At 43.9% G+C, this 26,447-nt stretch overlaps 1 protein-coding gene across 1 annotated transcript; it reads right to left on the reverse strand.

Annotated features, from left to right (window-relative positions):
- Window positions 1-3,371: 3,371 nt before the first annotated feature.
- ADCYAP1 (adenylate cyclase activating polypeptide 1) lies at window positions 3,372-10,744 on the reverse strand. The gene is made up of 5 exons (XM_003406377.4): window positions 10,654-10,744; window positions 10,207-10,317; window positions 8,018-8,149; window positions 7,452-7,550; window positions 3,372-6,364 (listed from the first exon to the last, which is right to left on the reverse strand). The coding sequence occupies exons 2-5, from the start codon at window positions 10,314-10,316 to the stop codon at window positions 6,175-6,177; spliced, it is 531 nt and encodes a 176-aa protein (XP_003406425.1). The 5' UTR covers window position 10,317; window positions 10,654-10,744; the 3' UTR covers window positions 3,372-6,174.
- Between the last annotated feature and the right edge of the window lie 15,703 nt (window positions 10,745-26,447).

The raw sequence follows: 26,447 nt of genomic DNA on the forward strand, positions 1-26,447 counted from the left end.
ACAACCAAAAATATGTATGTCGTTACATAGGTAAATGTATGCATGTGTGTACAGGAAACCATATGTACATACATGTATGTGTGTGCTGCATATACATTCATATACATAATAAAGCACATGGAGCCACAGTTACAGATACGTCCTAGATACAATCAAATACCTTGCAAGATTGGTTTACTGAGTTTGAAGGCTTAGGAGCATAGCCTCTTGGGATAACTCAGTTAACTGGCGTAACATGGTTCATAAACTTTATGTTCTACATCCCTTGCTTGGTGAGTAGCATCTGGGGTCTTAAAAGCTTGTGAGCAGCCATCTAAGATACAACTATTGGTCTCTACTCATCTGGAACAAGTGAGAAAGAAGGAAACTGAAGACTCAAAGAAGAAACTAGTCTACAGGACTAATAGTCTACACGAACCATGACCTCATCTACCCTGAGACCAGAAGAACTAGATGGTGCCCAGCTACCACTAACCATTGTTCTGACCAAGGACACAATATATGACCCCAGGTAGAATGGGAGAAAAATGTAGAACAAAACTCAAATTCTTAAAAAAGGCCAGATTGACCGGACCGATTGAGACTAGATGAACCCCTGAGACCATTGCCCTGAGATATCCTTTAAACTTTGAAATGAAACCACTCCCAGAGGTCACCTTTCAGCTAAATAACAGACTGGTTCATAAAATAAACACTAACACCCATGAGTACCGTGCTTCTTTAAAAAATCATCTATATGAGACTAAATAGTCAATTGTTACCCTAAAGCAGAGAACAGAAGGTAAGGGGGGCAAGGAAACTAGATTAATGGAAACAGAACAACCAGAATGGAAATAATGGAAATGTTGACAAATTGTGGAAAACGTAACCAATGTCACTGAACACATGTATAGAAATTGTTAAACAGGCACCTAACTTGCAGTGTAAACTTTCACCAAAAACCCAATAAAATATTATTAAAAAAAAAAGAAAGAAAGAATTCCCAGAACAGGAAGGCTTGAGTTGGACCTTACCAAAATATTTAGATAGGAGAGAAAGGGCACTCCAGGTATGGAGGACTACTGGTAGCTGGAAAAGAGCATTTACCTTTCAAAAACTGAGAAGAAACTGGCCTGTGTGAAGAGGAAGGATTGTGCTGGGAAACAATGAGAAGACTGACTGACTCCAAAGTGGGTTCAGAGTATGAAGACCCTTGAACTCCATGGCAGTGGAGTCTACTCCGGAATATCTGATCAGAGGGCTGTGATTAATAAGAGGGAGCTAAAACAGCCTGGTTGGAGGGGCAGGGGGGTGACCAAGGGCAGGATGACCAGTTACAAACCAATGTCGGGGTCCAGTGGTGAGGTGGTGAGGAGCAAGCATCTCCCTTCTTAAAAGCATTAAAATTAAAAAGAAGGGATCAGGCCGGGTCTTAGTTCCCCATCTTGTATCTTTGTGAACAGGAAGACTGAGTTTGAGGTTACAGTAGGGCACCCAAGTGAGATCATCTTGTGAACAGTTTGGAACACATTAAAACCAAATTTGGATATAATTCAGTTAATTTCTGGATCCCCCCAAATTCCCACCAGCCAGCTGCACGAGTTCACCCCATTGTTTCATTCATCTCTCAGTCGTGTGACTGAGGGTTTTTTTTTTTTATATATAAGATTATTTTCCTTCTGGGAAGCTCCTTTAACAAAGAAGCACAACCAGAAGGTACAAGTAAAATGAAGCTAACTAGTGCCTTAGTGACCTCAAGTAAATAGCCATTTTCAAAGAGCCATCCCAAGAGAATTCAGCTTATTGGTATTTCTGTAGGTAGGCAGCATGATCTGTTGCTTATTTAATAGGAAAAAACCACTCAGCCCCAGCACACATGTCCCTACGTATGTCACCAAAGTCTACACGTAGGGAGGTATCACACAGCAGCACATAGTAACCTAGGGTTTGTATTTAAAATGCAGACTCCTTGCCCCATTCCAGGGAGCATTTCACTGGTTCTGGTGGAGCCCTGCAATCTGCATTATTAACAAGCCCTCCCCACCCCACCCCCCGCCCGAGGATCCTCTTGCTGAAAAACACTCTGAAAAAATACTGCCTTAATTTCCAGGTGTTAAATTAAGCTCTCTCAACCAGTGACCAGGTCCGGTTTAAAAACCAAACCCAACCTGTTGCCCTCGAGTCAATTCCTACTCACAGCAACCCTATAGGACAGAGTAGAACCGCCCCACAGGGTTTCCAAGGAGTGGCTGGTGGATTCGAACTGCCAACCTTTTGGTTAGCAGCCAAGCTCTTAACCACTGCACCACCAGTGCTCTGACTGGTCCATTTTAGGAGCTCAATAAATCTGTATTCTATTGAATCAATATGTGCCCAGTCTTAATAGCAACAAGGCACATGTTATGGCTTCTTGGGTACCTAATTTTATCAAACTTCCTAAGAAAAGCCATAATTTGCATTATCCCGCATAAGAGAATATAGCAAGTTGCTATATACATGAACTTGACTTTAAGTCAGCCAAATCTGGGGGTTCTCTCTACTTCCTTGACGAGTCAGTTGCCTCAAATAATTTCTCCACTTTCACACTTACCACACTAGCAAAAAAAAAATTCAGTATTTCCACTGGGGATTTCATATATGGAGAAGAAAAACTCATTATTCAATAAAACCCAATGTAATATAAAACTGTACTACATTCATTTTTTTTTTATCCTACTACAAATGGAATTTCCAGGTTATGGGCTTCTCCCTATAGGATTCTGGGCCTTAAACACTGAGCTACGTTCAGAAGAGAGTTTGTGAATCTGTACTGTTTCTTTAATACTACTATGTCATATTTATTGGTTTATTAATTGAATGTTAATTTTTAGGATGAAAATCAAATTAAATGATGTATGGCTTATTATAAGTGCCTTTTTTTTAACCCAGAAATAGTCAAGGGTCCTGGGGGGAAAAAAAAACACTGGAAATTTCTGAGAATTTCATTTAAAGGCTTTGCTTTAAAGTTTGTTAATATGGATTAATAAAGCATATAATCTCCAAATATCTTTCTGCATTTTGTACTGGGCTTCATAGTACACTTTCTTTTAAAGGCGTCTCACTAATTCTTTGCTCACTCATGTTCTTGTTCCTTTTGCCCTCAGGCATTTGAATCAGAGACAGTTGCTTGTATATTTCTAAACATGTTTTAAAACCTCCAAAACTGATTATTTGTTTTTACACAAAATTTTATCAAGACCAATTTGGTCTGCTGAGATACTCGTGAAGAAGCAATACTAGGCTGTTATTTTAGAAGCATAACTAATACCCAGGTACTGTTTCCCACCACTTCCTAGTAACCTTCTAAATACTGAGCAACGTATATATATACTAAAAAAAAAGGGGGATGGAAATTAATCTAAACTATTTATGTATTTTATAACTGTTCAAACATCCATGCCTATTTATGAGCTTAATATCTTCTTAGGTACCTCCCTCAGAGTAGCTACTTTAAAGTTTTAGTTGAATCCAATAACCCATCAAGCAGTTATTACAAGTACAGTTTATGAAAATACCTGGATGCTCAGATATAGACTCCAGACATGAAAAATCTTATGGTGGGAAAGTAAATGTCATACTTTTAAGAGATTTTAGTTATTTCCTGGATGTCTTTTTTCTCCAAACATTAGACGAAGTTGCATGGTTTACAAAAATTTATTCATACAAATTTTACACACTTTATATAACAGTTATCAAAGTCCTACTTATAGATATCATGTGTGTAATAATACTTGGTTAAGATGTTTTTATAATCAGTTGCACACAAAATAAGAGCTTCAAGACTAACATCTACCTAAATTATCACTATATCATAAATCTGCTCCAGTTAAGTAAGGCTCTTGGCATTTCTAAAAAGTATACAAAAGATCAAACTGGGTGATATCACTGTAAAATGCTTGCAACTAGCCACAGGAACACTAAATTAGACTTCATAAATGAAAGGTTAACCAGAGCCCTATTTCACCACTAACAGCTGACACAAAGACAGAAACTCTGCCCATTAGCCAAGAAACAAATAATTAAGACTAAAATGCAAGCTGATGTGTTGCAGCATTGTAGGGCCACTAAATAGCCATCTGTGATTTGTGGCGATTTAAAAGGCGAAGAAAGGCACTAAAGCTGCAAACTGCATCCCACGTAACATCACACTGCCTGAGGAGACTGCAGAATTAAAGAAAGGCTGATCCCATACACAGGACTCAGGCATGGATCGAATGCCTCTGTGTTCCCACTGTTCGCAATGTGATCTCCTGGCAGCCTCTATCCCACCTGGGAATGCAAATCCAATTCTGTTGTCTGCTGTATGACTTCATACGGCTCACATCCGTAAAGGAAAAGGAAAGGTCCTTTAAACTTTACAAGCTAATGTTATGCTTTTCTTGTTCTTTGTCCTTTTTCTTTCTCTTTTTTTTTTTTTCCAAAAAAACATCGGTGCCTGCAATTTGGGGGAGTGGCTGGTTGGTTTGTCTGTTGTTGCTTGATATGGTTGCTGTGTGAAGGTTCTTTTGTTTATGGAGATTACTCTATATGTTGAAGGAATTGACAGGAAACCGATAGAAAGGCTTTCTTTAGCCAAGAAAGGATATCAGGGGAGGTTTTTAGGGTCTATTGGAGCTTGCTTACCTCACTCTTGACCACAAATATAAGATAGTACTCATGCGTATGAAGACGAAGTTTCAGTGATTTATCAATTAGGAAAATTGAGCAACATGTGAACACTACACATTCTAATATGACAAAGGTTGGTTTTATGAAATAAATTTTACTAAGCAGTAAGCCATAATGTAGAAAAATACATTTTACCTACAAACTCAATAAACAAGAAACAAAAGGTTCATAATTAGTGCATAATTACTCAGTGGTTAACTACACACGGTTTCCTAAACTTTACAATAAGTACTTGCATCAAACAGAACCAAAACAGTGAGAAGCATTCACAAGTTTAAGAGAAGTGACTGGAAAATGGTAGCCGGTACTTAAACAGAGCAAGAGGTTGGGAAGGAGGGGTCTCCAGAAAACCACAAAGGAAAGGGGTGGCTCCTAAGGAGCAGGGCTCAGGGGGAGGATCCTGGCCACTTCACAAGATGAGAAGCGTGAACAGCACTGGAGAAAAACACATCGTACTTTGCATCCATTTCCAATACCCAGCGCCCGAAGTCAGTTAAGTAACAGACCTATGGAGGGGACTCGGTTTGCCCTGACTTCCTGGACCTGGGGAAGCCACAAACCAGTCCCTCTCTGGGGGTCCTTCCTTCTACTGCCTTATGCTTTGCCTCTTCCATATATTTCCTTTGCTTTGTCCAATTGCCCTAACCTTGGGATATTAGGTTCCCTGATGAATCAGGAAGTACAGAAAGGGGGGACTGCAACCCAAGCATCCCTTCTCTGGACAATTTCCCGACTCTTCCCCACGGGAGTGGCGTGAATTCTGGGGAGAAGCTTAAGTTGGATAGAGCCGTTGTTTTATCGGGAGAATTTCCTTTTGGGCTGAGAGCTTGAAGAGAGGCAAATACACCTAAAAGTGGAATCAAAGAAAGCAGAAATATTGGAATCGCCACCCAGCAAGGGGTATACTGCCTGGTTGTGTTAGGCTGGGATCGAGGCAGCCTGCCCCAGGGACTCACTGAGGAAAAAACGCCCTTCAGCAATTTTCTCAGATCATCACCTCATCATCTCCCTGGGGCAGGACACCATTGTTTATGTACAGTAACAAGTGGTCAGTATTAATATCTTCACGCCTCTTGTGGATAAAAATACTATCCTTTTAATTCCAGTTTACAAAAATAGGAGTAATATTCAAAACGATGATTGTCTATTTTTCTATTTATTTTATATAAAAACATAAACAGCTCAGGCAAGTTTTCAATCCTTGTGCACGCTTTATATGAATCGCTCTCTATTATACCTTTATATCCATAATATATATACTTATAATATATATCAATAATTGGTTCACAAAGTATATTGTGCATTCTCTAGTGCTTTGTACAAAAGAAAAACAATATTATTATCAAAATATTCATTTAATGGCTTTACTTCATACATAAATACATGTTTGGATAGAACACATGAGCGATGACTGTTCCATCAGTTTTGAAAATGACTTTTCATTGTGTTACTCAGGGTCGTATACACAGAGTAGCTGGTAACTCAGCGCTACAAATACGCTATTCGGCGTCCCTTGTTTTTAACCCTCTGTTTATACCTTTTCCCTAGGACGGCCGCCAAGTATTTTTTGACTGCCATTTGTTTCCGGTAGCGGCTGTAGCTGTCCGTGAAGATTCCGTCTGAGTGGCGCTTGGAGAGCGGCTCCGAGTCGTCCTCTGCGCTGCCGCCTAAGTCCCCACTGCAAGGAGAGGGTTCGGGAGAGGGTGGCGGGTGGAACACACAGATTCAACAACTGCCAGGAGCAAGCGGGCCCCAACCCTCGCGGGAGCCTTCGAGGAGGCACCGGCGGCGTCTCACCGTCCCCCGTGCCTCCTTTCTCTGCCAGCACTAGGCTGGAGGGAGGCCGAGATGGCAACCCCTCAGTTCCCCCTCCCCACTGAGAGTCTCCTGGCACTAAATCTTTGCAGAAGGGGCGCTGGATGAGGTCCGGGCAAAGGGCAGGAGAAATAAGCCTAACGCTCTGAAAATGCTGCCCTTGGAGATCTGACCATCCGTGTGTTTCCGCTGAATTGTCATAACTGGTCCTCTCGCCCCCCCCCCCCCCCCGTACAGAGAAAATAACCAAAGATCCCTAAATGCCACGTTGTCTGCTGCCAGTGGAGTTTACCTTGATCCTGCAATTCCTAGCCAGACACAAGTACTCTCCTTCCGCACGCTAAGTTGAAAAACGTGATAATAATATAAGTCGACAGGCTGGAGGCAATATTTTTCATCGCATGAATTATTCATTGCGAAAATGTAATCTGTTTTCCCAGGGGTTTTATTAAAATGTTGCCTTCTGCCGAGATGCTCCACGCAAGCCCTGTGCTTTGCGCTTGCCTGGCAAGAGCAAAAGCTGTTTCCCTAAGCATCTAAATTTGGGGATTTGTTTGTTTCGATTTGAATTTACACTAAAAAAAAAAAATGTTTTTTTTAAGCCATGCTTACTGGAAATTATATAGCAATTCCTCCCGCGAAGCTTGAAGGTTTTGAATTACTGAAGGTTTTGGTTGGTTTTTCTTCGAATTCAAAACGGATCAAACTCCCTGGTTCTCCCTCTCTCTTTGTTTTCCTCCCCAGGATCTCGAGTTCTCTCGCCAAACTTAGGGTGCCGCTTCAGGGCCTTAGCAGAGGGCCCCACAGACAACGGGTCGCACACATAAGCCGGCCCCACGTGCACGCACAGACGTAGAAGCCGCGCCTCCCGCCCCACACGCGCTCGGCACCGACACCACCTCCGGCACGCGCGCCATCACGCCCCTGTTAACTCTTTCGCAAACTCTTACCCCAGACCCTTGGCCAAAAGCGACTGCAGGTACTTCCTGGCGGACAGCTGGTCCAGCACTTTTCGGTAGGCCTTGTTAAGGATCCCTCGGGCGACATCTCTAGCAGGGAGGTAAAGTGCGCGCCCAGGGTCATGACTTGGCCCCCACGTGACCACCCGAAGTTCCCTGCTGGGCGCGGGGGCCCTTCAGCGCCTCCGGAGGCAGATGGGGAAAACCCCAAACGCACACAACTCGCGTAAAGCTCTCTTAGGATGTGTCCAAGAGGAAATGCCGGGAACCCGAGTCTGTCCTGGCCTCTGGGAGTGGTCGGAGAGGAGTCTGGGCGCCCCTCTGAATGGGGTGCGCACTCACTCCTACTCACTGGGCCACAGACCTTTCGGTCCCCACGCTTACACGCAAGCCCGCCCACTACTAACGTTCTGTCGCTTCCACAGGAACCGGCCAGGGATAAGATAGGCTTAAGGGCTTTTGTGAAACAAACTCCGCGATGGACCCCCACTCCAGCCCTCCCACCTCCTCAGTCCTGGACCGCCCTGCCTCCGTTGCGGAGGTCGCTCGGGCCGTACCTCTTCTCCGCAGGGTAGTAGAGCGCGGAGGAGTCGTGCAGCGCGGAGGCGGGGCTCCCTAGGCCGGGCGGGTCCGAATCATAATAGTCTTGCAGTGGGTTTCCGTCCTCGTCGTACACCTCGTCCTCCGGCCTGCGGGGCACCGGGGGCAGAAGGAGTGGTCTGTAAAAGTCCCTTTTGGCGTTGCGAGGACCCAGGGGTGAGAGGGGGGCTCGCCCTGGCTTTCCTTCTTCGTAAAGGTCCCCTTGGAGAGTTGTCTTTTCTTCCGGGATAGGGGCGGGGTAGAGGTGAGAGGAAACTATACCCCATAGAAATTCCCATCCCTAGTGGCAGCTCATCCACCGCTTCTCTCCCCTGCAAGGCCGCGGTTTCCATGAGCCGAGGCGTCACCGCCGACCGCACACACCTGGCCACCAAAAAGGACAGCCCCCTTTCACGCCTTGCGCCCAAGCCTTCGCCCAGAAGCTACTGGCGGGGACAAGAAAAGCCTTAGAGACAAGGTGCTGGCCAACGAAGACCCAAAGGAGACCCAAAGTGAACAGAGGAAGGATGGGCCGGGTGTGCGGCGGCCAACTCCGGCAGTCACCGCCGCCCCAGCCTCCGAACCCAGGGGAGCCCTTCCCCGCGCAGATGTAGGTCACGGAGAAGCTCCGGCTTCTATTTTGGGCGGGAGAGGATCTGGCAGGAACATGAATAATAGATGCCCCTAAACAGCCAGTTTGGCGGCGGCTCATTCTGTGGCTGGCCCGGAGAAAGTGTCGGATACACCAGACTTCGAAAATAACTGGGAATGAAGTCCCCCGGGGAGAGGGAGGCTTTTAAATGCGCTAAATAATAGTTAAGCTTTTCTGTTAGCGATGGCGGGGCGCTGGGGCCCCATCTTAACCCCAGGGCGCAGGGACGGGAGCAGCTGAAGTAGATTGGGATCAACAGGGACCGAGAGCGAGCGGGTGCGCAGTATTCCCCAGGAGGCCCTCGCCTGCCGCCTCTATCCTTGGTTCAGGTCGTTTAGGGGTGGGATAAAACACTCGCCCGAAGTGAGGCCTGGCCACGTAGCGCTCCCTAGGTGGGGTTGGAGTCCCTACTTCCTTAGGATTCCCGTTCGGCTCGCCTTCCAGCCAAGCTTGGAGAGGCGAGGGCAAGACGAGCGCATTTCACCCGACACCCACCCTTTACCCGGCGACTTGTCTGAGCTCGGGCCCAGGTGCCGGAAGCCCCAGGACACTTCCTGCCTTGCCCGGCGCCTAGATGCTAGAATCGTAATACTGAACCCATCTCTCCGGCCAAATCAATGTTCAACGGCCGCGAGAGCGGACGTTCTCGGGCGCGGCTCAGAGGAGCAATTTTACCAGCAGAAGGCGCGCTCCTCCCCACCCGGAGCCCGGAGCGCCGCAGCTTGCGCACGCTGCGCCGCAAAGCGCGCTGCCCCTCTCCCACTGACCAGCCACGGTCTGTGGGGCTGCGGCGGGGAGCCCTGGCAGCTCTGGGGTTAAGGAAAAGCTAGGATCCCTCAGCCTGGGACCGGCAGGGCTGTCCTCCTGGTCCTGCCAGCCTGCTAGCCTGCTCTCTCTTCCTCCTTCCTGGCATCCGTCCCCGCCCTCCCTCGCAGACTCATTCTTGTTCTTCCTTCTTTCAAGTCGCTTCTCCTCAACCAGCCCTTTTCAGCACCTTCCTCCCTAAGGCATTCTGGGACTCAAAATGCAGTTGGAATATGGATCATTTGAGAGAAAGCTCTTCTGGGGGAAGAATTCTAATTGAGGCAAAGAGGAAGGGCGGGGGGGAGAGAGGGAGACCCCGCCCCGGTAATCCCCTGTAGCTGTAACAAAGCAAAGTCAGCAAGAGCTTCACCCTCATCCCTTAGCCGGCTCCGAGAGCTGAAGTTTTCCTAACTCAGCCTAAGATTCGGGAAAAGAATCCGGGCCCTGCCCTGCACTTCCCCTCCTGCGGGCGGGGCGGGGGAGGGGAGGTCCCTCTCGGGCCGACGCGCGCTCGCTGTGACCCGGGCCCCTTGGCGGCTGCGGGCTCGGGGAGGGGCGCCAGGCGGCCGCGAAGCTTGCTCGGGCTGAGGCCGCGACCCGGAGCCCAGCTGGCGGCGGGGCACTGGCGGGCGGAGGGAGGTGCTCGTAACTGGGACCTGGGGCAACTGCAGGAGGGCGCAAAGAGGAGGCGTCCAGGCGGCTAGCTCTTACCTAATCCCGGGGAACCGCAGTCCGGCGGCGGCAGGTGAGCAGTAGACACTGCTGTGCATTATTATCCCGTAGACCAGCAAGGCCAGGCTCGCTCCGCTACACATGGTCATTCTGCGCAGGACGGGAAAGAGGGCACACAGTCGTCAGAACGCCCCTGGCTGGCCCCCGACCCCCGACCCAGCAGAAACTCCCGGAGCTGGGGGAGGGACGGTGAGACGCTCAGGTGCCCTGTGCTAAATACCGCTTAGTGACAGCCAGCGCGCGTCCTGCCACTTCCCTCGCTATAGTCAGAAAAAAAAAAATTATGCACACACACTAAACAGCGACCAATAACTCGCCAGACCTGGTGCGAAGGAAAACTAACTCGTTTCCTGATGCCGGCAAAAAAAATCAGCAGTCAAGTGAGTCCTTTGGTATGATTTTCCCCCCTTGCCATTCAACTCTTACCGCTGCGAGGAGAGGGTTTGCTGCCAAGTAGGACGGCGGGCAAAGGGCTCCTCCAAGTTTCTGCGCGAGAGTCACAACCCGAGAGGCATCACCGTCTGGCGTTGGTGTCTGAGGAGAAGGCGAAGGACGGAGCAGGAGGAGCTGGAAGACTTGTTTGCTGAAGCCAATATTCTGTTCAAAAGTTTGCAAACGCACACAACTAGGAGGCAGCGTGACAGCGAGAGAAGGGGGCGAGGAGATAGAGATAGAAGGATGAGAGAGGAGGAGGCAAGCTAAAGGAGAGGGGAGGCAAGCGGCTGCAAGTCCACCGAGAAGAGAAGGAAGTGGTTAAAGGAAAAGAGGGAAAGTCGAAGAAGGAGAAGGAAGAAGGGAGGGATGGCTGCGGCACAACCGGCGTCTGTGGGAGCCGCTGGGTCAGGCAGCTGCACGAGTCGGCAGCGCCTTCTCTTCTCTGAGGTCCCTCTGCTTGCGTCTGAAGCTGTGGCTTCTTCGGCTGCTGCTGGTGGTTACAGAGGTGACCGGCCCTCTGTTCGTATTTATATGTGCAGTTAGCAAAAACCTATCTGAACATGGTTTTAGGAGAGCTCTCTTTGTCAATGTCTGTCTGCCTATTGCCTTTACAGAATGTTTTGTTGCACTGTTGCGCCTCGATTTTTATTCATGCAATGACTTCCCTTTTTTTTTTTTTTTTAGTCACGTAATGATCGGGTATCAGAAAAAGACGTCAGCATCCAAGTCCCTCAAGGAACATATTAACTATTCTGTGCTGTCCTCTTGGATGATAAGATCCGGAGTCATCGACTTCTCATAAACACCTTTCACTCATACAATCCAATTTTTAAGAAGTCCAATTATTTTGATGGTTTTCAATTTCACTCATTTCTCAAGGATGGATAAAGAATTCATAGAATCTTTAGGATAGTTGAAGTCATGTTTTTAACTATATCCCTACTACTTCTTTTTACTTCTTATCAAATCCCACCAAACAGAGCTTTAGTCTCTGGAATTAAGCACTATCAAGCTCTCCTATTAATAAATCTAATTTAGATCTCCTAATTTCTTGCGTATGTCCTTCCAGATAGACAATTAAATGTGGAAGTCTTTTGTTTTTAAAGGGGAGTCTTGAAGGATTTTCAGTAAACCTCTAATGAGTCTGGCTGTCCTTGACAGTCTGGCTATGAGTAGATTGATTTAGAGCTCAAGCTGTGTCCGGAGCTGGGCCCGTGGAGCTGTCCAGGCTCTGGGTGCTGAACTGTTTTGTAGCAGATGCTACAAAAGTCGGAAATCGCCACTTTTTATTTTTCACTAGAGAATCTGAAGCATTGGCAGTGGTGCTATTAATATGGTGGTTTTAATTATCAAATTACCCTTCTGTTCAAATACGACCCCCCTTGTAATATCGATGAATGCCCTTAATGACAAGAACAGTCCCTGATCACTGCCTATATTTGAGTGAAGGGCATTGGCAGTCTCTTCTTAGTCCTGGTTTTTAAATCTCTAGATTGCCCACTTGAGACCTTCACACTTTCTGTGACTCTTACTGTTTTTAAAAATTGAAATTGTGTTTTACACAAAAATAGAAATTTTAAGAATTTGGAGGTGAGAAATATGTCTTTTTCACTTTATTTACAACTAGAGTTCTGTTTGAGGAAATACAGACTGAGAAACTGTGAGGATTTCCAGTACAAGTTCACTTGCTGAGGGTTTCTAACAGGTAGCCCTCCGTTGGGAATTTCTTTTTTTAACTGAAAATGACTGTGGGAAGAGAAAAGCCATAAAGGAAGACCACATCCAAAATGAGGCTTCCAATTCTCTGAGTAAGGAGATTCGTAAATTTCTACTCCAGTAAGAGAACGTGGGTCTATTTCTTTTAAAAAGGAAATTGAGCCATCAATAACCATTAGTATGCATTTTAATTATTTGGATCTTAAAGAGTAGAGGAAATGACCATTTAGTGAGAGTGTTTCCTGTTACTATGATTTGGATCTAACATTTAAATAAGCTATATTTTATATTAGTTCTGCATCCTTTTTTCTAAGACAAAATTGTAATGTTTCTCATTTCCATGCGGTTCCCGCTCTCTTATTTGAGACGTTACACTTCCTCCAAGAAGCCAAAGTTTTGCTTATTTCTGGCCGTGAGTGGCCAGGAACTACCCGATTGCTCTTGGTTTATTCTTGGCGCTGCTCCAGATGGCCTGTCTGGAATAAAGCTTCAAGCCACATCTACATGAGGATGCGTTTCTTGTCTCCGCTGCATATGTTCGCTGATTTATGTTGCAGTGTTTACATGCGTGTGTTCCGTGTTCAGCTGTGCCTCTGCAGTAAGCTCGCACACAAAGAGCCCGCGGTGAACACAACCGGATAATCAAGCAGAGACGTCTTTCTTACTAAAACGCCCAAAGCTATTACCGACTGTGGCTTTCCTGTCTTCCGCCGTGCTTCACGTCAAAGGTGAACGCGATTAAAATCCTTACTCTTGCCTCCCACGCGAATTCTGCAATGAATTCAATCTATAGAAATAGTTGAAAATTTCCAGGACTCCTTGTACAAGTTCATCACTCAGCTTTAGTAAAGGGAGCCACCATGTGGGGACTTTGTTGACTTCACGGCCTATTAAAGGGGGGAAAACCACAAACAGGATTAATTTTGCGGGGAGGGTAACGGAACTACTGCTCCAAGGGCCCTGCAAGAATCTACACAGCGCCTGTGGCTTACAAGGCTGTGCCCCTTCTCACTCTTCTCAGTTCAGGCGCTCTCCGCGTGAAACTCAGGGCCGAACACCCCAAAATTACCGGCCTCGAGGCCTCGACCCATTCACTGGAAGGGTAAGTGGAGAACTTAATTTGAGATGCTCGGTCACTGATCTCCAGAAGTCAATTCTATCCATTACTGAGCACCTTCGAAAATTCCAGCCAGCCACGCCCCAGCTACCGGGGGAATGGAACCCAGGCCTGCGTCCTAGTCAGCTTTCTTAAGTTTTGTTGCCAAACAACCGTCTCTGGGCGAGTTTGGCGTCCCACGGGCGGAGAAGCTATCCTACTCTCGAAAATTCTTGGCCCTGAGTCAATGGGCCAGGGGAGGCCAGAAAAAGCTAAGGGAGGGGAGGAACTAGAAGCTAAGGACCAGACCCAAGGGCCCTGAGAAGCGCGAGTCTGGGGCTGCCTCACCAAATCCTAGCGCGTGAGCGCGGGCACTTTCTTTTCTGTTGCGTGAAGGGGGGCATACGGGGCAACTGAGGTCTCAAACACCAAATATGCCTGCCCCCCCCCACCCCCATCAAGTGCCTCCAGAGAATGCGAATTTGCTTCCAATCCGAGGAGGCCTCAGACAAGCATTAACGACGCATTTGTGTCTGGGAGCTTTGGGGAGAGGCTAGGAGGAGCAAACGCGTCCCCACGAAACGCCTGGGTGGCGAGGCCCGAGGCTGGCCTTGCAGGAGCCGACGGGTGGGAAACCGCCCCCGGGCGCAGACTTGTGCGTTACAATGCAGGTACCAACCCCGCGTAGTGTGCAGGGCGGGGCCTGGGCCTCGGGTGGGAGGGAACGTAACTCCTGCGTCCTTTGCAGGAGGAGAAGGGGGAGAAAGAAGGGGGATGAGAGGAGTATTTGGGAGCAGCAAGAGAAGTGGGAAAAGCTTTCCAATTTTATCCTGCTCATAACCCATTTTCCCTTCCAGAGGGATTTTCCTTCCAAAAAAATAAAACCAAACCGCTGTCGAGTGGATTCTGACTCTTACCGACCCTATAGGACAGAGTAGAACTCCCCAGAGTTTCCAGGGAGTGCCTGGTGGATTTGAACTGCCGACCTTTTGGTGAGCAACCAGGGCCCTTAACCACTAGGCCACCAGGGTTTCCCATTTTCCTTCAGAGCGTCTATATAATTGAAAAATAACAGATATGGGTGTGTGGGGGCGAAGGGGCGCAAAGAAGGGACTGGAGAGTTAGAACTTCCCGTTTACAGATAACGCAAAGAAATTTCAAATCTTTCCAACGCCCCCACCAGACGAAGTAGGAGAATTACCAGGCTGGCAAAAGTTCTCTCCGGACTATGAAAGCGAGGAATGGCATGTAAACAGAACCATGCTAAGCTAGAAAAGTTAGTGGAGCCACGAAATTCTTCACAGTGGAAGGCCTCACCTGCATTCCCCGTGGAGCTGGGAAGGCATCAGTCGTGGACCTTCCTGGAAGAGGCTGTTTGGAAGTATTTGTTGCAGATGATAGAACGACCCAGAATTTCAAGCACCTAACGTGTCATCTGGAAACTCTGGTGGCTAGTGATTAAGAGCTACAGCTGCTAACCAAAAGGTCTGCAGTTCGAATCCACCAGGCGCTCGTTGGAAACCATATAGGGCAGTTCTACTCTGTTCTATAGGGTCGCTGTGAGTCGGAATTGACTCCAGGGCAACGGGTTTTTTAATGTATCATCTCCTTTTTATCCCATTTGTTCTTCAGCTGTGAAAACATAAATACACATGATTGTTTTAGTCTGAAATGATGAATGCTAGCTAAAAGCCTTACTAACACTTCCCTGAGTTGTTTTTCCTGGTCACTAATACATCTGCTTTCCTTGAAGTTTCAAGCCTTGAACCCTCAATTGACACTTGATTTAAAGAACTCTTTAGCCCTTGAAGAAGTGGATTTTTGTACTCAAACAAGAGGAATATTGCTAGTATGTTTACTCAAAGTTTGAATTTTCAGGTGGTTTCAAAAAATAGGAGCCCTGGTGGTGCAGTGGTTAGAAAGCTCGGCAGCTAACCAAAAGGTCAGCAGTTGGAATTCGCCAGCTCCTCCTTGGAAACCCTATGGGGCAGTTCTACTCTGTCCTATAGGGTTGCTATGAGTCGCAGAAGTGACTCAATGGCAACAGGTTCGGGTTTTGATTTGGTTTCACAAAATGAGCAAATACGGTAATATTTGTATTGTCTATGCCAGGTTTCTCCTTTTGGAACCATCTCCACTTAGAAAATCTATGTGCTTTCCCTCTGTTGCAACACCTTATTAAAGTGTAAGTCTTGCTCTCCCCTCCCCCATAGGCCTGCCCCCCCCCAAAAAAAAACCTGTTGCCCTTGAGTCGATTGCCACTCACAGCAACCCAACAGGACAGAGTAGAACTGCCCCATAGAGTTTCCAAGGAGCTGCTAACAGGTTCAAACTGGTTACCTTTTGGTTAGCAGCCAAGCTCTTTTGCTAATCAGTGGTGAGTTAGCCACATTTTTGCCTTTAAGCAGACTAGTGAAATGGAGCTCAGATCCCTAGGGGATGGAGATTTCTGAAACTGCTTTCCTTCTGACATAGTTACCCAGAGATTCACGTAGTTTCCATGTGTTCACTTTCCCTTTCTATGGCTGCGTAACTCTTCCCATTCCCTTCGCCACCACTGTCCCTATCCCCTCACCCATCAGGTCTGTTTAAAGATACAAAAGGATATTTTCAAACACAGCATCTTCACACATCCCTAGCATAAAAAAACTAAATGAGGATTAGAAAAGTCTCATTCCTATTCCATTCTTTTCAATACTTCTTATAAGCACCAGTCTGGGGTGAGCTTTTTTGAACAAGCTTGAAGCACATCATCCTCTCACATGACTGACGAAAGTGAATTACAATACTGTTCAATTTCACTCGAAACTTTTTATCTTCTGACTCTTCCAGAAAATGTGATGACTAATGACTCACTTCATACCGATTACACCTGTAGGGAAACCCAAATGTTCTGCAGCAAAACATCACGACCATCACTTACTGGTCTGCCTGCATCATGCCCCCCTGAACTCACTGTGAAGTGAGGCACTGATGAGCTTACCCATAATGTGTCATGGCTCCACTGACCTTCAGAATTGAGTGCTTCACACACTGAGAACAACCAGCAGAGGAAGCCTTTCCAAACCACACGAGCAAGGCATCTGTAATCCAAGACAGAATTGCATAGTCACAGGGCTAAGAAATTTTGCCTGTTGTTCTAAGACACAAAGCAGACACCCAAGAAGAAAAACCAGCATCTAACTAAACTTTGCTGCAGGTTTGGGTGTTTTTAACTATCACATGTATGTGGCTCTTTCAAGGCCTTGTTCTCTGAATATTAGTTTACTGGGTACCAAAAATAGATTTTCCAAATTTCAGCTGCGTAGCATCTGCCAAATTCTACTGAGATTTTCAGAGCTTGTCCTTCTAAAAAACAAAGAGAATGAAGTCTTTTTCTCTATCAGTCTAAATCTTCTGTTCATTTAAGGCTTGAATGTAAGGGGGAAATCTTGAAGAGTATCCAGGAAACCCAATATCCTAAAGGAGTTTTTGTGAAAGCTGCTGAAAATGTTGGAAGGGGTATTTGTATGCAAAATAAAACAAGATTTTTATGTGTAAACCAAAAGAGGATATGCTCTATGAGTTCTTACCATCCCAAACCTCTGCCCTATAGACTCAGAATCAGCCTGAGCTATCTGTGAATAGGTATCTTATAATAATTTTGGAGTCTTTGTTTCTCATTCTTATTACCAGCACTGTGTGGTAACTCCATAAATACTTTCCAACTAATGTTTTTTCTCCACTTGAATATACATAGGCATGATAATTTTTTCTTTAAACCATCATACACTTAGAATACAATTATGTTTGCCATTCGTTTGCTATTTGGAGTCCTGGTGGCACAGTGGTTGAGTGCTTAGCTGCTAACTGAAAAGTCTGCAGTTCGAACCCACCAGCCACTCCTCGGGAGAAAGATGTGTCAGTCCGCTCCCTGTAAAGTTTACAGCTTTGGAAACCCTGTGAGGCAGTGCTACTCTGCTAGGAGCCTGAATCTACTTGACAGCAACAGGTTTTTGGTTTTTTGCTATTTGGAAACTTTCATTATTATTTCTTTCAATTCTTTCTTTCCAAGGGGACTGCATGACTTTGCTACTCCCCAGTTCATAACAGCAAGGATGACAACAGTCATAACTATTCATTGAATGCTTGCGGTGCTAAGTGCTTGACTGATGTTATTTTCTTTATCCTCACAACTTTCTTTGTTGACATTATTGTCTCCATTTTACAAACAAGAATCTGGGGCTCAAAGAGGTTAGGTAACTTACCCAAAGTTGCTACCTCGTCAGGCAGAGATTCAAAGTCAAGTCTCAAGGGCTCCAAACAGTTTTAATGGCCATACTATGTTATAGTTACACTGACTTACATATTTATTTTCTCTAGAGTTGTTATGGTACAGTGGTTTAGAGCTTGGATGCTACCCAAAAGTTCAGCAGTTCGAATCTACCAGCTGCTCCTTGGAAACCCTATGGGGCACTTCTACCCCATCCTATAGGGCCACTATGAGTCGGAATCAATTTGACGCCAGTGGGTTCGGTTTTTTAGAATTGTTACAAATACAAATTACTAATATAATATTAACTTCAACCTGTGACTTGAGTCAACTGAAAAGAAAATAGGTTTCTTTTCATATTAATTTTCAAATTAAAAATCATGTTTAATGTAATAGAAATCAAACGTTATTAACACAGTAGAAACTGGTTAAGCTAGACTACAAACCTATCACATAGTCATAGACTTTGCTTTAGAGAATAGGTATGTTTCTAAAAATGTGGGCATTAACAGTGTACCACATATTCTTGTTAATTATATCAAATTGTTGAAAAAGTAAAAAATATTGCCACTTTCAAGCTATCATTTAAAATAATTCTATTCTTAAGAATTCAGCAAAGATTTCAGTGATGTGTTAAAGTTAAAAAAAAAACTCTGAAAGTTTTGTAAAATCATCATTTAATGATCTATATGTAATTTAATACAACAGAAACCATATCGTTGCCGGTGAGTCAAGACTTGTGTGAGTCAAATGAGATGATGCATATAAAAATACTTTATAAACAATAGATCTTAGGCCAGGCCAGTATAAGGGAAGGGAAATTAACATTTATTGAGCCTTTTCTTTATAGCAGTGGTATGCTGTGTGTCAGCAAACATTGTCTCATTTAATCCTCTTATTACTCTGTGAGGTAGGTATGGTATTATCATCCCTATTTTTAACGATGATTGAACTGAGACTCTTCAAGGTTAATTAACTTGCCTGAGGCCACATAGCTAACAAATGTCAAAGTCATATTTCAAACCCAGGATTGGGTCTTCACAAAGTTGACGTTCTTTCTCCTACCAGTTGGCCTCCTTGTTATTGTTGTCTAATTACTATTGTTATTAAAAGAGAAAAGAAACATCAGAGTTCCCTAAAAGCACAATGATTCCTTAACAGAACTTCAGTTTAAAAATGGTAGTTTGAACAATGCTTCTTGCTGATTTCCTAATATTTTAAAATAAGTGCAGAGGTTATGCGTCAATATAATTTGCAAGAACCTTTTAAAAGAGTAAGTAATGAATAAGGTTGTATTCCTAGGTGATAAAAGATGTTATGAAGTTGCAGCAATTAAAACAGTGTGGTGCTGATGAAAACAATAGATCAAAGGAATAAATAGAGAGTATACCAATATAAAGAATTAAGCACTACCATGTAATTCCCAAAGAAATTACAAAGAAATAGTATGACACTGGGCCAATTCACTGTCCTTTTGGAAAAAGAAAATTTAGATTCCTACTTCATATCTTACAATAACACCAAGTATTTCTAAGTGGATTAAGATTTAAAGTAGGAGAAAATTATACAAATACTAAAAAAAATGTAATTTTAGAATCGAAAAGGAAATTTTAAGACTAACAGTTAAAAAGAGACCATAAAGAGATCAATAAATTGAATAAAATATTTTTTGATTTCTCTGTGTTAAAAGAAAATTCATAAATGGTAAATGGTACATGAAAACCTGGGTGAAATGTTAGCATTTTTATGAAAAATGAAAGATTGAAAATATCAAAAAAAAAGAACACGTACAAATCAGTGGAGAAAAGATTGTCATACCTACATGCAAACTTGGTATAGGACACAAAGAGGCAATTCACAGTTAAAAATATCACTGGCCAGTATATTTGCAAAAAATCTTCTATCTCACAAAGTCATACAAACGCATGTTAAAATGTCATTTTTGTAATCTACCAAATTATAATGAGGTTTTCATATTCTACTGTGTTGCATGGTTAAATGTGCCAGGAAACCTATGCTCTCAAGCACTGCTGGCAGGAGTGTAAACTGATCCCACTTTTCCAGAGAGCAGTTTGCCAATTATACACAAATTTTGACCCACTGCTTTTACTTCTATGAGTTTATACTGAGGAAATAATCATGGATTAACTACAAACCTATTCATAGCACCATTGATTATAATAAGGAACATTTGAAAACAACCATAAATGTCCCATAATGAGAGATTGATTCAATTTATTTAGTGCATCCCTACCACAGAATGAGACATGACAATGATGTTGCAGGAAAATCTTTGATGACGTGAGAAGATGCCTGCGATTGTAGCTAAAGAGAAGGTTATAAATCCACATGTACAATATAATAGCAGTGTTGTAAAATCAGAAAGTTTTGTACACGTGCATCCGGAAGGATATATACCAATACATTAGCAATGGTCATTGCCATTTGGAATTATGGCAATCAAGGATTGTTTTTATTTCCCTTTTATGCTTATCCCTTTTTTCCTTAAAGTTTCTAAGATGAATATATATTTTTAGAACAAGAGAAAGAAGTGTGAGATTTATTTGTTAATATAATGCATGGCTTTTCTTTATTACATTTCCAATACAAGTACTTCGTATTTGTTCAAACTTCTTTTGTCTTGTACTGAGCTAAGCATCTATTTGATTCTTTTCATCATGCTGATCTTTGACCTCCACGTGGAAGGAAAGATAAAAGCAAACCAGGACAGAAGAAAAAAGAATAGAACCAAAGCAACATATTAAGGAAGCAAGCTTAGAGAAGGCGGGTGCAAAAAGAAACATAGCAGAAGAGAGAGCCAAGCAACATAGCCATCAACCGTGGCAGTTTCCAGCGTAGATATTGAATCATCTCACGTGTAAATCATTACTGATAAGTTAATTGAATGTGTTAAATCAAATTTGTGCTGAACGAGGTTGAGCTGTATCTTGCAAGTAATAGTTTATCCTAGATTATTCGAAGGTGGATCACGCCGTTTGTAGTTTATTCAGCGTTTGATGCCTTTATTATACAATTGGGTTGTCATGTTTTGAGGAACCAAGGAAGTCCAGACACCTGACTTGAACTCTCCCCTCCATGTCAGGTTTCAGGGCTAGTAGTTATCAAAGGTGGGTGACATCTATCAGGCTTGGCCTGGTGCCATGTTTGAGGCTGTGTTAGTTTCCTGTTGTTGTTGTTAGCTGCCATGGAGCCAGTCCCCAATTCATGGTGACCCCGTGCACAAAGGATAGAAAAGCTGCCTAGTCTTGTGCCATTATTATGATGGGTTGCAGATCAAACTGTTGTGGTCCATTAAGGTTTTCCCTGACTGCTTTTCAGCAGTAATCCCCAGGCCTTTCTTCCTCATCCATTTTAGTATGAAAGCTCCTCTGAAACCTCGTCAGGTTCATAGCAACACAGAGCCTCCATTGATGGATGGGGGATGGCTGTGCATGAAGTGCTTTGGCCGGGAACCAACCCCACATGGAAGGCAAGAATCCCACCACTGAACCACCACTGCCCCCCGTTTCCTGCTGTTGTTGTTAGTTGCTGTCAAGAAATCTCCGACTCATAGTGACCTCATGCATAAAGGAATGAAACATTGCCCAGTCCTGGGCCACCTTCACGACCGTTGCTATGTTTGAGTCCATTGTTTCAGCCGCTATGTCAGTCCATCTCACCAAGGGCCTCTTTCACCTTTGCTGACTGTGATCGTTAAGGTTGTGTATCAACTTGTCTGGGCCATGATTCTTAGTGATGTGGCCGTTATGATGTAGTTTGGCAGTAGTATGATGATGTGATTGATCACTTCTGTGATGAGATTTGATATAATGTGATCACCTCTATGATGGGTGATGCTGTGAGTAGCCAGTCAGTTGAAAGGGAGTTTCCTTGGAGGTGTAGCCTGCATCAAATGTAAATGGACTCTCTGGCAAGGCTTGTGGGCTTTTGCTCACTCCGGATCCTGCTCCTGTTCTTGGGACTTGAGCTAGCAGCTTACCTGCCATCTTCTTGCCTGCTGGTCTTGGGATGCATTGATCTTCTCAGCCTGTAAGCAAGAGTCCTGCCGTCTCACCTGCCAATCCTATGTTTGTCAGCCCCTGAGGCTGTGTGAATCAGGAGAAGCTTCTGTCTTGATCCAGGGGCTTGGGATATTCCAGTCTCTACAACCTCCTAAGCCGTTTCCTTTATATATTCCTTTATATAAATCTGTCTCTATATATATTTATATGGTTTACTGGTTTTGCTTCTCTGGACACTGACCCTCCACTTTATGAACCACAGTGTCCTTTTCTAGTGATTGATCTTTCCTGATGACGGATCCAAAGAAAGAGAGCCAAAGTCTCACCATCCTCTCTTCTAAGGAGCATTCTGGTTGTATTTCTTCCAAGACTGATTTATTCTAGGACTGCTGTAATAAAGTGCCACAAACAAGCTGCTTATAAGAACAGAAATTTCTTGTCTCATAGTTCTCAAAGCTAGGAATCTGAAATTAGGGCGTCGGTTATGTTTCTTCCTTCTGAGGGCTCGGGGGAGAATCTGTCCCATGCCTCTTTCCTAGCTTCTGGTGACAGCCAGTGATCCTTGGTGTTCCCTGGCCGGTAGGTATCACTCCAATTCTGCCTCCATCTTTACATGGCTGTCATCCCTCTATGTCTCTCTGTGTGTCTCTGCTCCTCTTTTATAGGGGTACCACTTGTATTACCCAGTACCCAGTGCCGTCGAGTCGATTCCGACTCATAGCAACCCTACAGGACAGAGTAGAACTCCCCCTTGTATTAGGACCACCTAATCCAGTATGACCTCTTGTTAATTGCCATCATCTTCAAAGGCCCTGTTTCCAAACACAGTCACATTCTCAGGAACCAGGTTTTAGGACTTTTAACTTTTTGTTGTTGTTAGATGCCATCGAGTTGGTTCTGCCTCATAGCGACCCTATGTACCACAGAACGAAACACTGCCCGGTCCTATGCCATGCTCACAATCGTTGTTATGCTTGAGCCCATTGTTGTAGCCACTGTGTCAGTCCATCTCGTTGAGGATCTTCCTCCTTTCCACTGGCTCTGTATTTTACCAGCTTTTTAGGGAACACAATTCAATCTATAATAGAGATCATTAGTCAGAATTTTCAAGAGGTGGTATAGCTCCTCCCCCTCCAACATAAAACTACAGGCAATTCCCAAGTGCTGCTGGGAAATGGAGCCCTGGTGGCACAGTGGTTAAGAGCTATGGCTGCTAACCAAAAGTTTGGCAGTTCAAACCCACCAGCTACTCTTTGAAAACTCTATTGGAGCAGTTATACTCTGTCCAATAGGTATCTATGAGTCCGAATCAACTTGATGGCAATGGGTATGGTTTGGGGATTTTACTGGGAAGAGCCCTCTAATGGACCCAGCCTGACTGGCTGCTCTAGAACGAGTCATAAAGAACTGAAGATCTGCTTCTGCCTGGGCATACTGGCAGATCTTCAGCTGTTTATCCATACACCCTCACCTGCAGCTTCAATTTATTCTTTTTTTTTTCTTAATCGTGTTTTAAATGAAAGTTTTCAGTTCAAGTTAGTTTCCCATACAAAACTTTATACACACATTGTTACGTGACACTAGTTGCTCTCCCTATAATGTGACAGCACACTCCTCCTTTCCACCCTGAATTTCCTGTGTCCATTCAACCAGCTCCTGTCCCTTTTTGCCTTCTCATCTCACCTCCGGATAGGAGCTGCCCATTTAGTCTCTTTTTTTTTTTTTTAATCTACTTGAGCTAAGAAGCTCTGTCTTGACGAGTATCATTTTATGTCTTATACTCCAGTCTAATCTTTGTCTGAAGAGTTGGCTTTGGGAATGGTTTCAGTTCTGGGCTAACAGGCTGGGTCCTTCCGGTCTCAGTCAGACCATTAAGTCTGATCTTTTTACTAGAATTCGAGTTCTGCATCCCACTTTTCTCCTGCTCCATGAGGGACTCTCTGTTGTATTCCCTGTCAGGGCGGTCATTGGTGGTAGCCGGCACCATCTAGTTCTTTCAGTCTCAGGCTGATGGAGTCTCTGGTTTACGTGGCCCTTTCTGTCTCTTAGGCTCATATTTTCCTTGTGTCTACGGTGTTCTTCATTCTCCTTTGCTCCAGGTGGGTTGGGACCAATTGATGTATATTAGATGGCCACTTGATAGGTTTTAAGACCCCAGACGCCATCACCAAAGTGGGATGCAGAACATTTTCTTAATAAACTTTGTTATGCCAGTTGACCTAGCTGTCCCCTCAAACCATGGTCCCCAGACCCTCACCCTTGCTATTCAGCCCCTCAAAGTATTTGGTTGTATGCAGGAAACTTCTTGGCTTTTGGTTGAGTCCAGTTGTGCTGACTTCCCCTGTGTTGTGTGTTGTCCTTGCCTTCACCTAAGATAATTCTTATCATTTTTTTTATCTAGTTATAAAAAATATAGTTAGTGAATACCCCTCTCCCTCCCTCCCCACCCTCATAACCATCGAAAAAATGTTTTATTCTGTATTTAAGCCATTTCTTGAGTTCTTATAATAGTAGTCTCATGCAATATTTGTCCGTTTTTGACTAGTTTCACTCAGCATAATGCCTTCCAGATTCATCCATGTGATAAGATGTTTCACAGATTCATTGATGTTCCGTATCATTGCATAGTATTCCACTATGCGAATATAACGTAATTTGTTTATCCATTCACCCATTGATGGGCACCTAGATTGTTTCCATCTTTTTGCTATCGTGAACAGTGCTGCAATGAACATGGGTATGCATATGTCTATTTGCATGACGGCTCTTATTTCTCCAGGATATAGTCCAAGGAGTAGAATTGCTAGATCCTATGGCAGTTCCATTTCTAGCTTTTTAAGGAAGTGCCAAATTGATTTCCAAAGTGGTTGTACCATTTTATGTTCTCACCAGCAGAGTTCCCGTCTCTCCACAACCACTCCAGCATTTATTATTTTGTGTTTTTTTGGATTAATGCTAGCGTTGTTGGGGTGAGATGGTATCTCATGGTAGTTTTCATTTGCATTTCTCTAAATGGCTAATGATCGTGAGCATTTCCTCATGTATCTAGTAGCCGCCTGAATGTCTTCTTTGGTGAAGTGCCTGTTTGTATCCTTTGCCCATTTTTTAACTGGGTTAGTTGTCTTTTTGTTGTTGAGGTTTTGCAGTAGATTTAAGAGATTAGACACTGATCGGATTTGTCATAGCCAAAAATTTTTTCCTAGGCTGTAGCTTACCTTTTCACTCTTACGATGAAGTCTTTTGATTTGGGGGAACTACCAGTTGTCTAGTTTTTCTTCTGCTGTTTGTGCATTGTTAGTTATGTTACTGTTTATGCCATGTATTAGGGCTCCCAGAGTTGTCCCTATTTTTTCTTCCATGATCTTTATCGTTTTACATTTTATATTTAGATCTTTGATCCATTCTGAGTTAGTTTTTGTGCATGGTATGAGGTATGGGTCTTGTTTCTTTTCTTTTGCAGCTGGACCATTTGTTAAAGAGACTGTCGTTTCCCCAGTTAATGGACATTGGGCCTTTGTCAAATATCAGCTGCTCATAGGTGGATGAATTTATGTCTGGATTCTCAATTCTGCTCCATTGGTCTGTGTATCTGTTGTTGTACCAGTACCAAGCAGTCTTGACTACCGTGGTGGTATAATAGGTTCTAAAATCAGGTAGTGTGAGGCCTCCCACTTTGTTCTTCTTCTTCAGTAAGGCTTTACTTATCCAGGGCCTCTTCAATTTCTATATGAAGTTGATGGCTTATTTCTCCATTTCATTAAAAAATACCATTGGAATTTGGATCGGGATTGCTTTCTATCTGTAGATCCCTTTTCATAAAATAGACATTTTCACAAATGTTGAGTCTTCCTATCCATGAGCAAGGTACGTTTTTTCCACTTACATAGGCCTCTTGTGGTTTCTTGCAGTAGTGTCTTGTAGTTTTCATTGTTCTTAGGCCTTTTATGTCTCTGGTTAGATTTGTTCCTAAGTATTTTATCTTCTTGGGGGCTATTGTAAATGAAATTATTTTGATGATTTCCTTTTCAAAGTTCTCTTTGTTGATGTAGAGGAATCCAACCTATTTTTGTATGTTTTATCTTATATCCTGATAATTTGCTGAAATCTTCTATTAGTTCCAGTAGATTTCCTGTGGATTCTTTAGGGTTTCCTGTGTATAAGATCATATCATCTGCAAATAGAGATACTTTTACTTCTTCCTTACCAATTTGGATGCCCTTTATTTCTTTTTCTAGCCTAAATGCTCAGCCTAGGACCTCCTGCACAATGTTGAATAAGAGTGGTGATAAAAGGTATCCTTGTTTGGTTCCCGTTCTCAAGGGGAATGCTTTCAGACTCTATTTAGGATGATGTTGGCTGTTGGCTTTGTATAAATGCCCTTTATTATGTTGAATTTCCCTTCTGTTTCTATTTTGCTGAGAGTTTTTATCACGAATGGGTGTTGAACTTTGTCAATGCAATTTCTGCATCGATTGATAAGATCATATGGCTCTTGCCTTTTATTTATGTGATGAATTACATTAATTGTTTTTCTAATGTTAAACCATCCCTCCATACCTGGTATGAATCCTACTTGGTCATGCTGAATTATTTTTTGATATGTTGTTGAATTCTATTGGCTAGAATTTTGTTGAGGATTTTCTCGTCTATGGCCATGGGGGATATTGGTCTGTAATTTTCTAACAGAAAACAGAGGTGG

The sequence above is a fragment of the Loxodonta africana genome, chromosome 11 (genome assembly GCF_030014295.1).
Source record: "Loxodonta africana isolate mLoxAfr1 chromosome 11, mLoxAfr1.hap2, whole genome shotgun sequence".
Taxonomy (NCBI): Eukaryota; Metazoa; Chordata; class Mammalia; order Proboscidea; family Elephantidae; genus Loxodonta; species Loxodonta africana.

Bases quoted from the DNA above. Each gene is read 5' to 3' on its own strand.
- ADCYAP1 (XM_003406377.4), bottom strand. From the start codon at position 10,316: ATGACCATGTGTAGCGGAGCGAGCCTGGCCTTGCTGGTCTACGGGATA. The intron at 7,551-8,017 runs GTACGGCCCGAG...CCTCCCTGCTAG, and splicing joins TACTACCCTGCGGAGAAGAG to AGATGTCGCCCGAGGGATCC. The intron at 6,365-7,451 runs GTAAGAGTTTGC...CTCTCCTTGCAG, and splicing joins CTTTTGGCCAAGGGTCTGGG to TGGGGACTTAGGCGGCAGCG.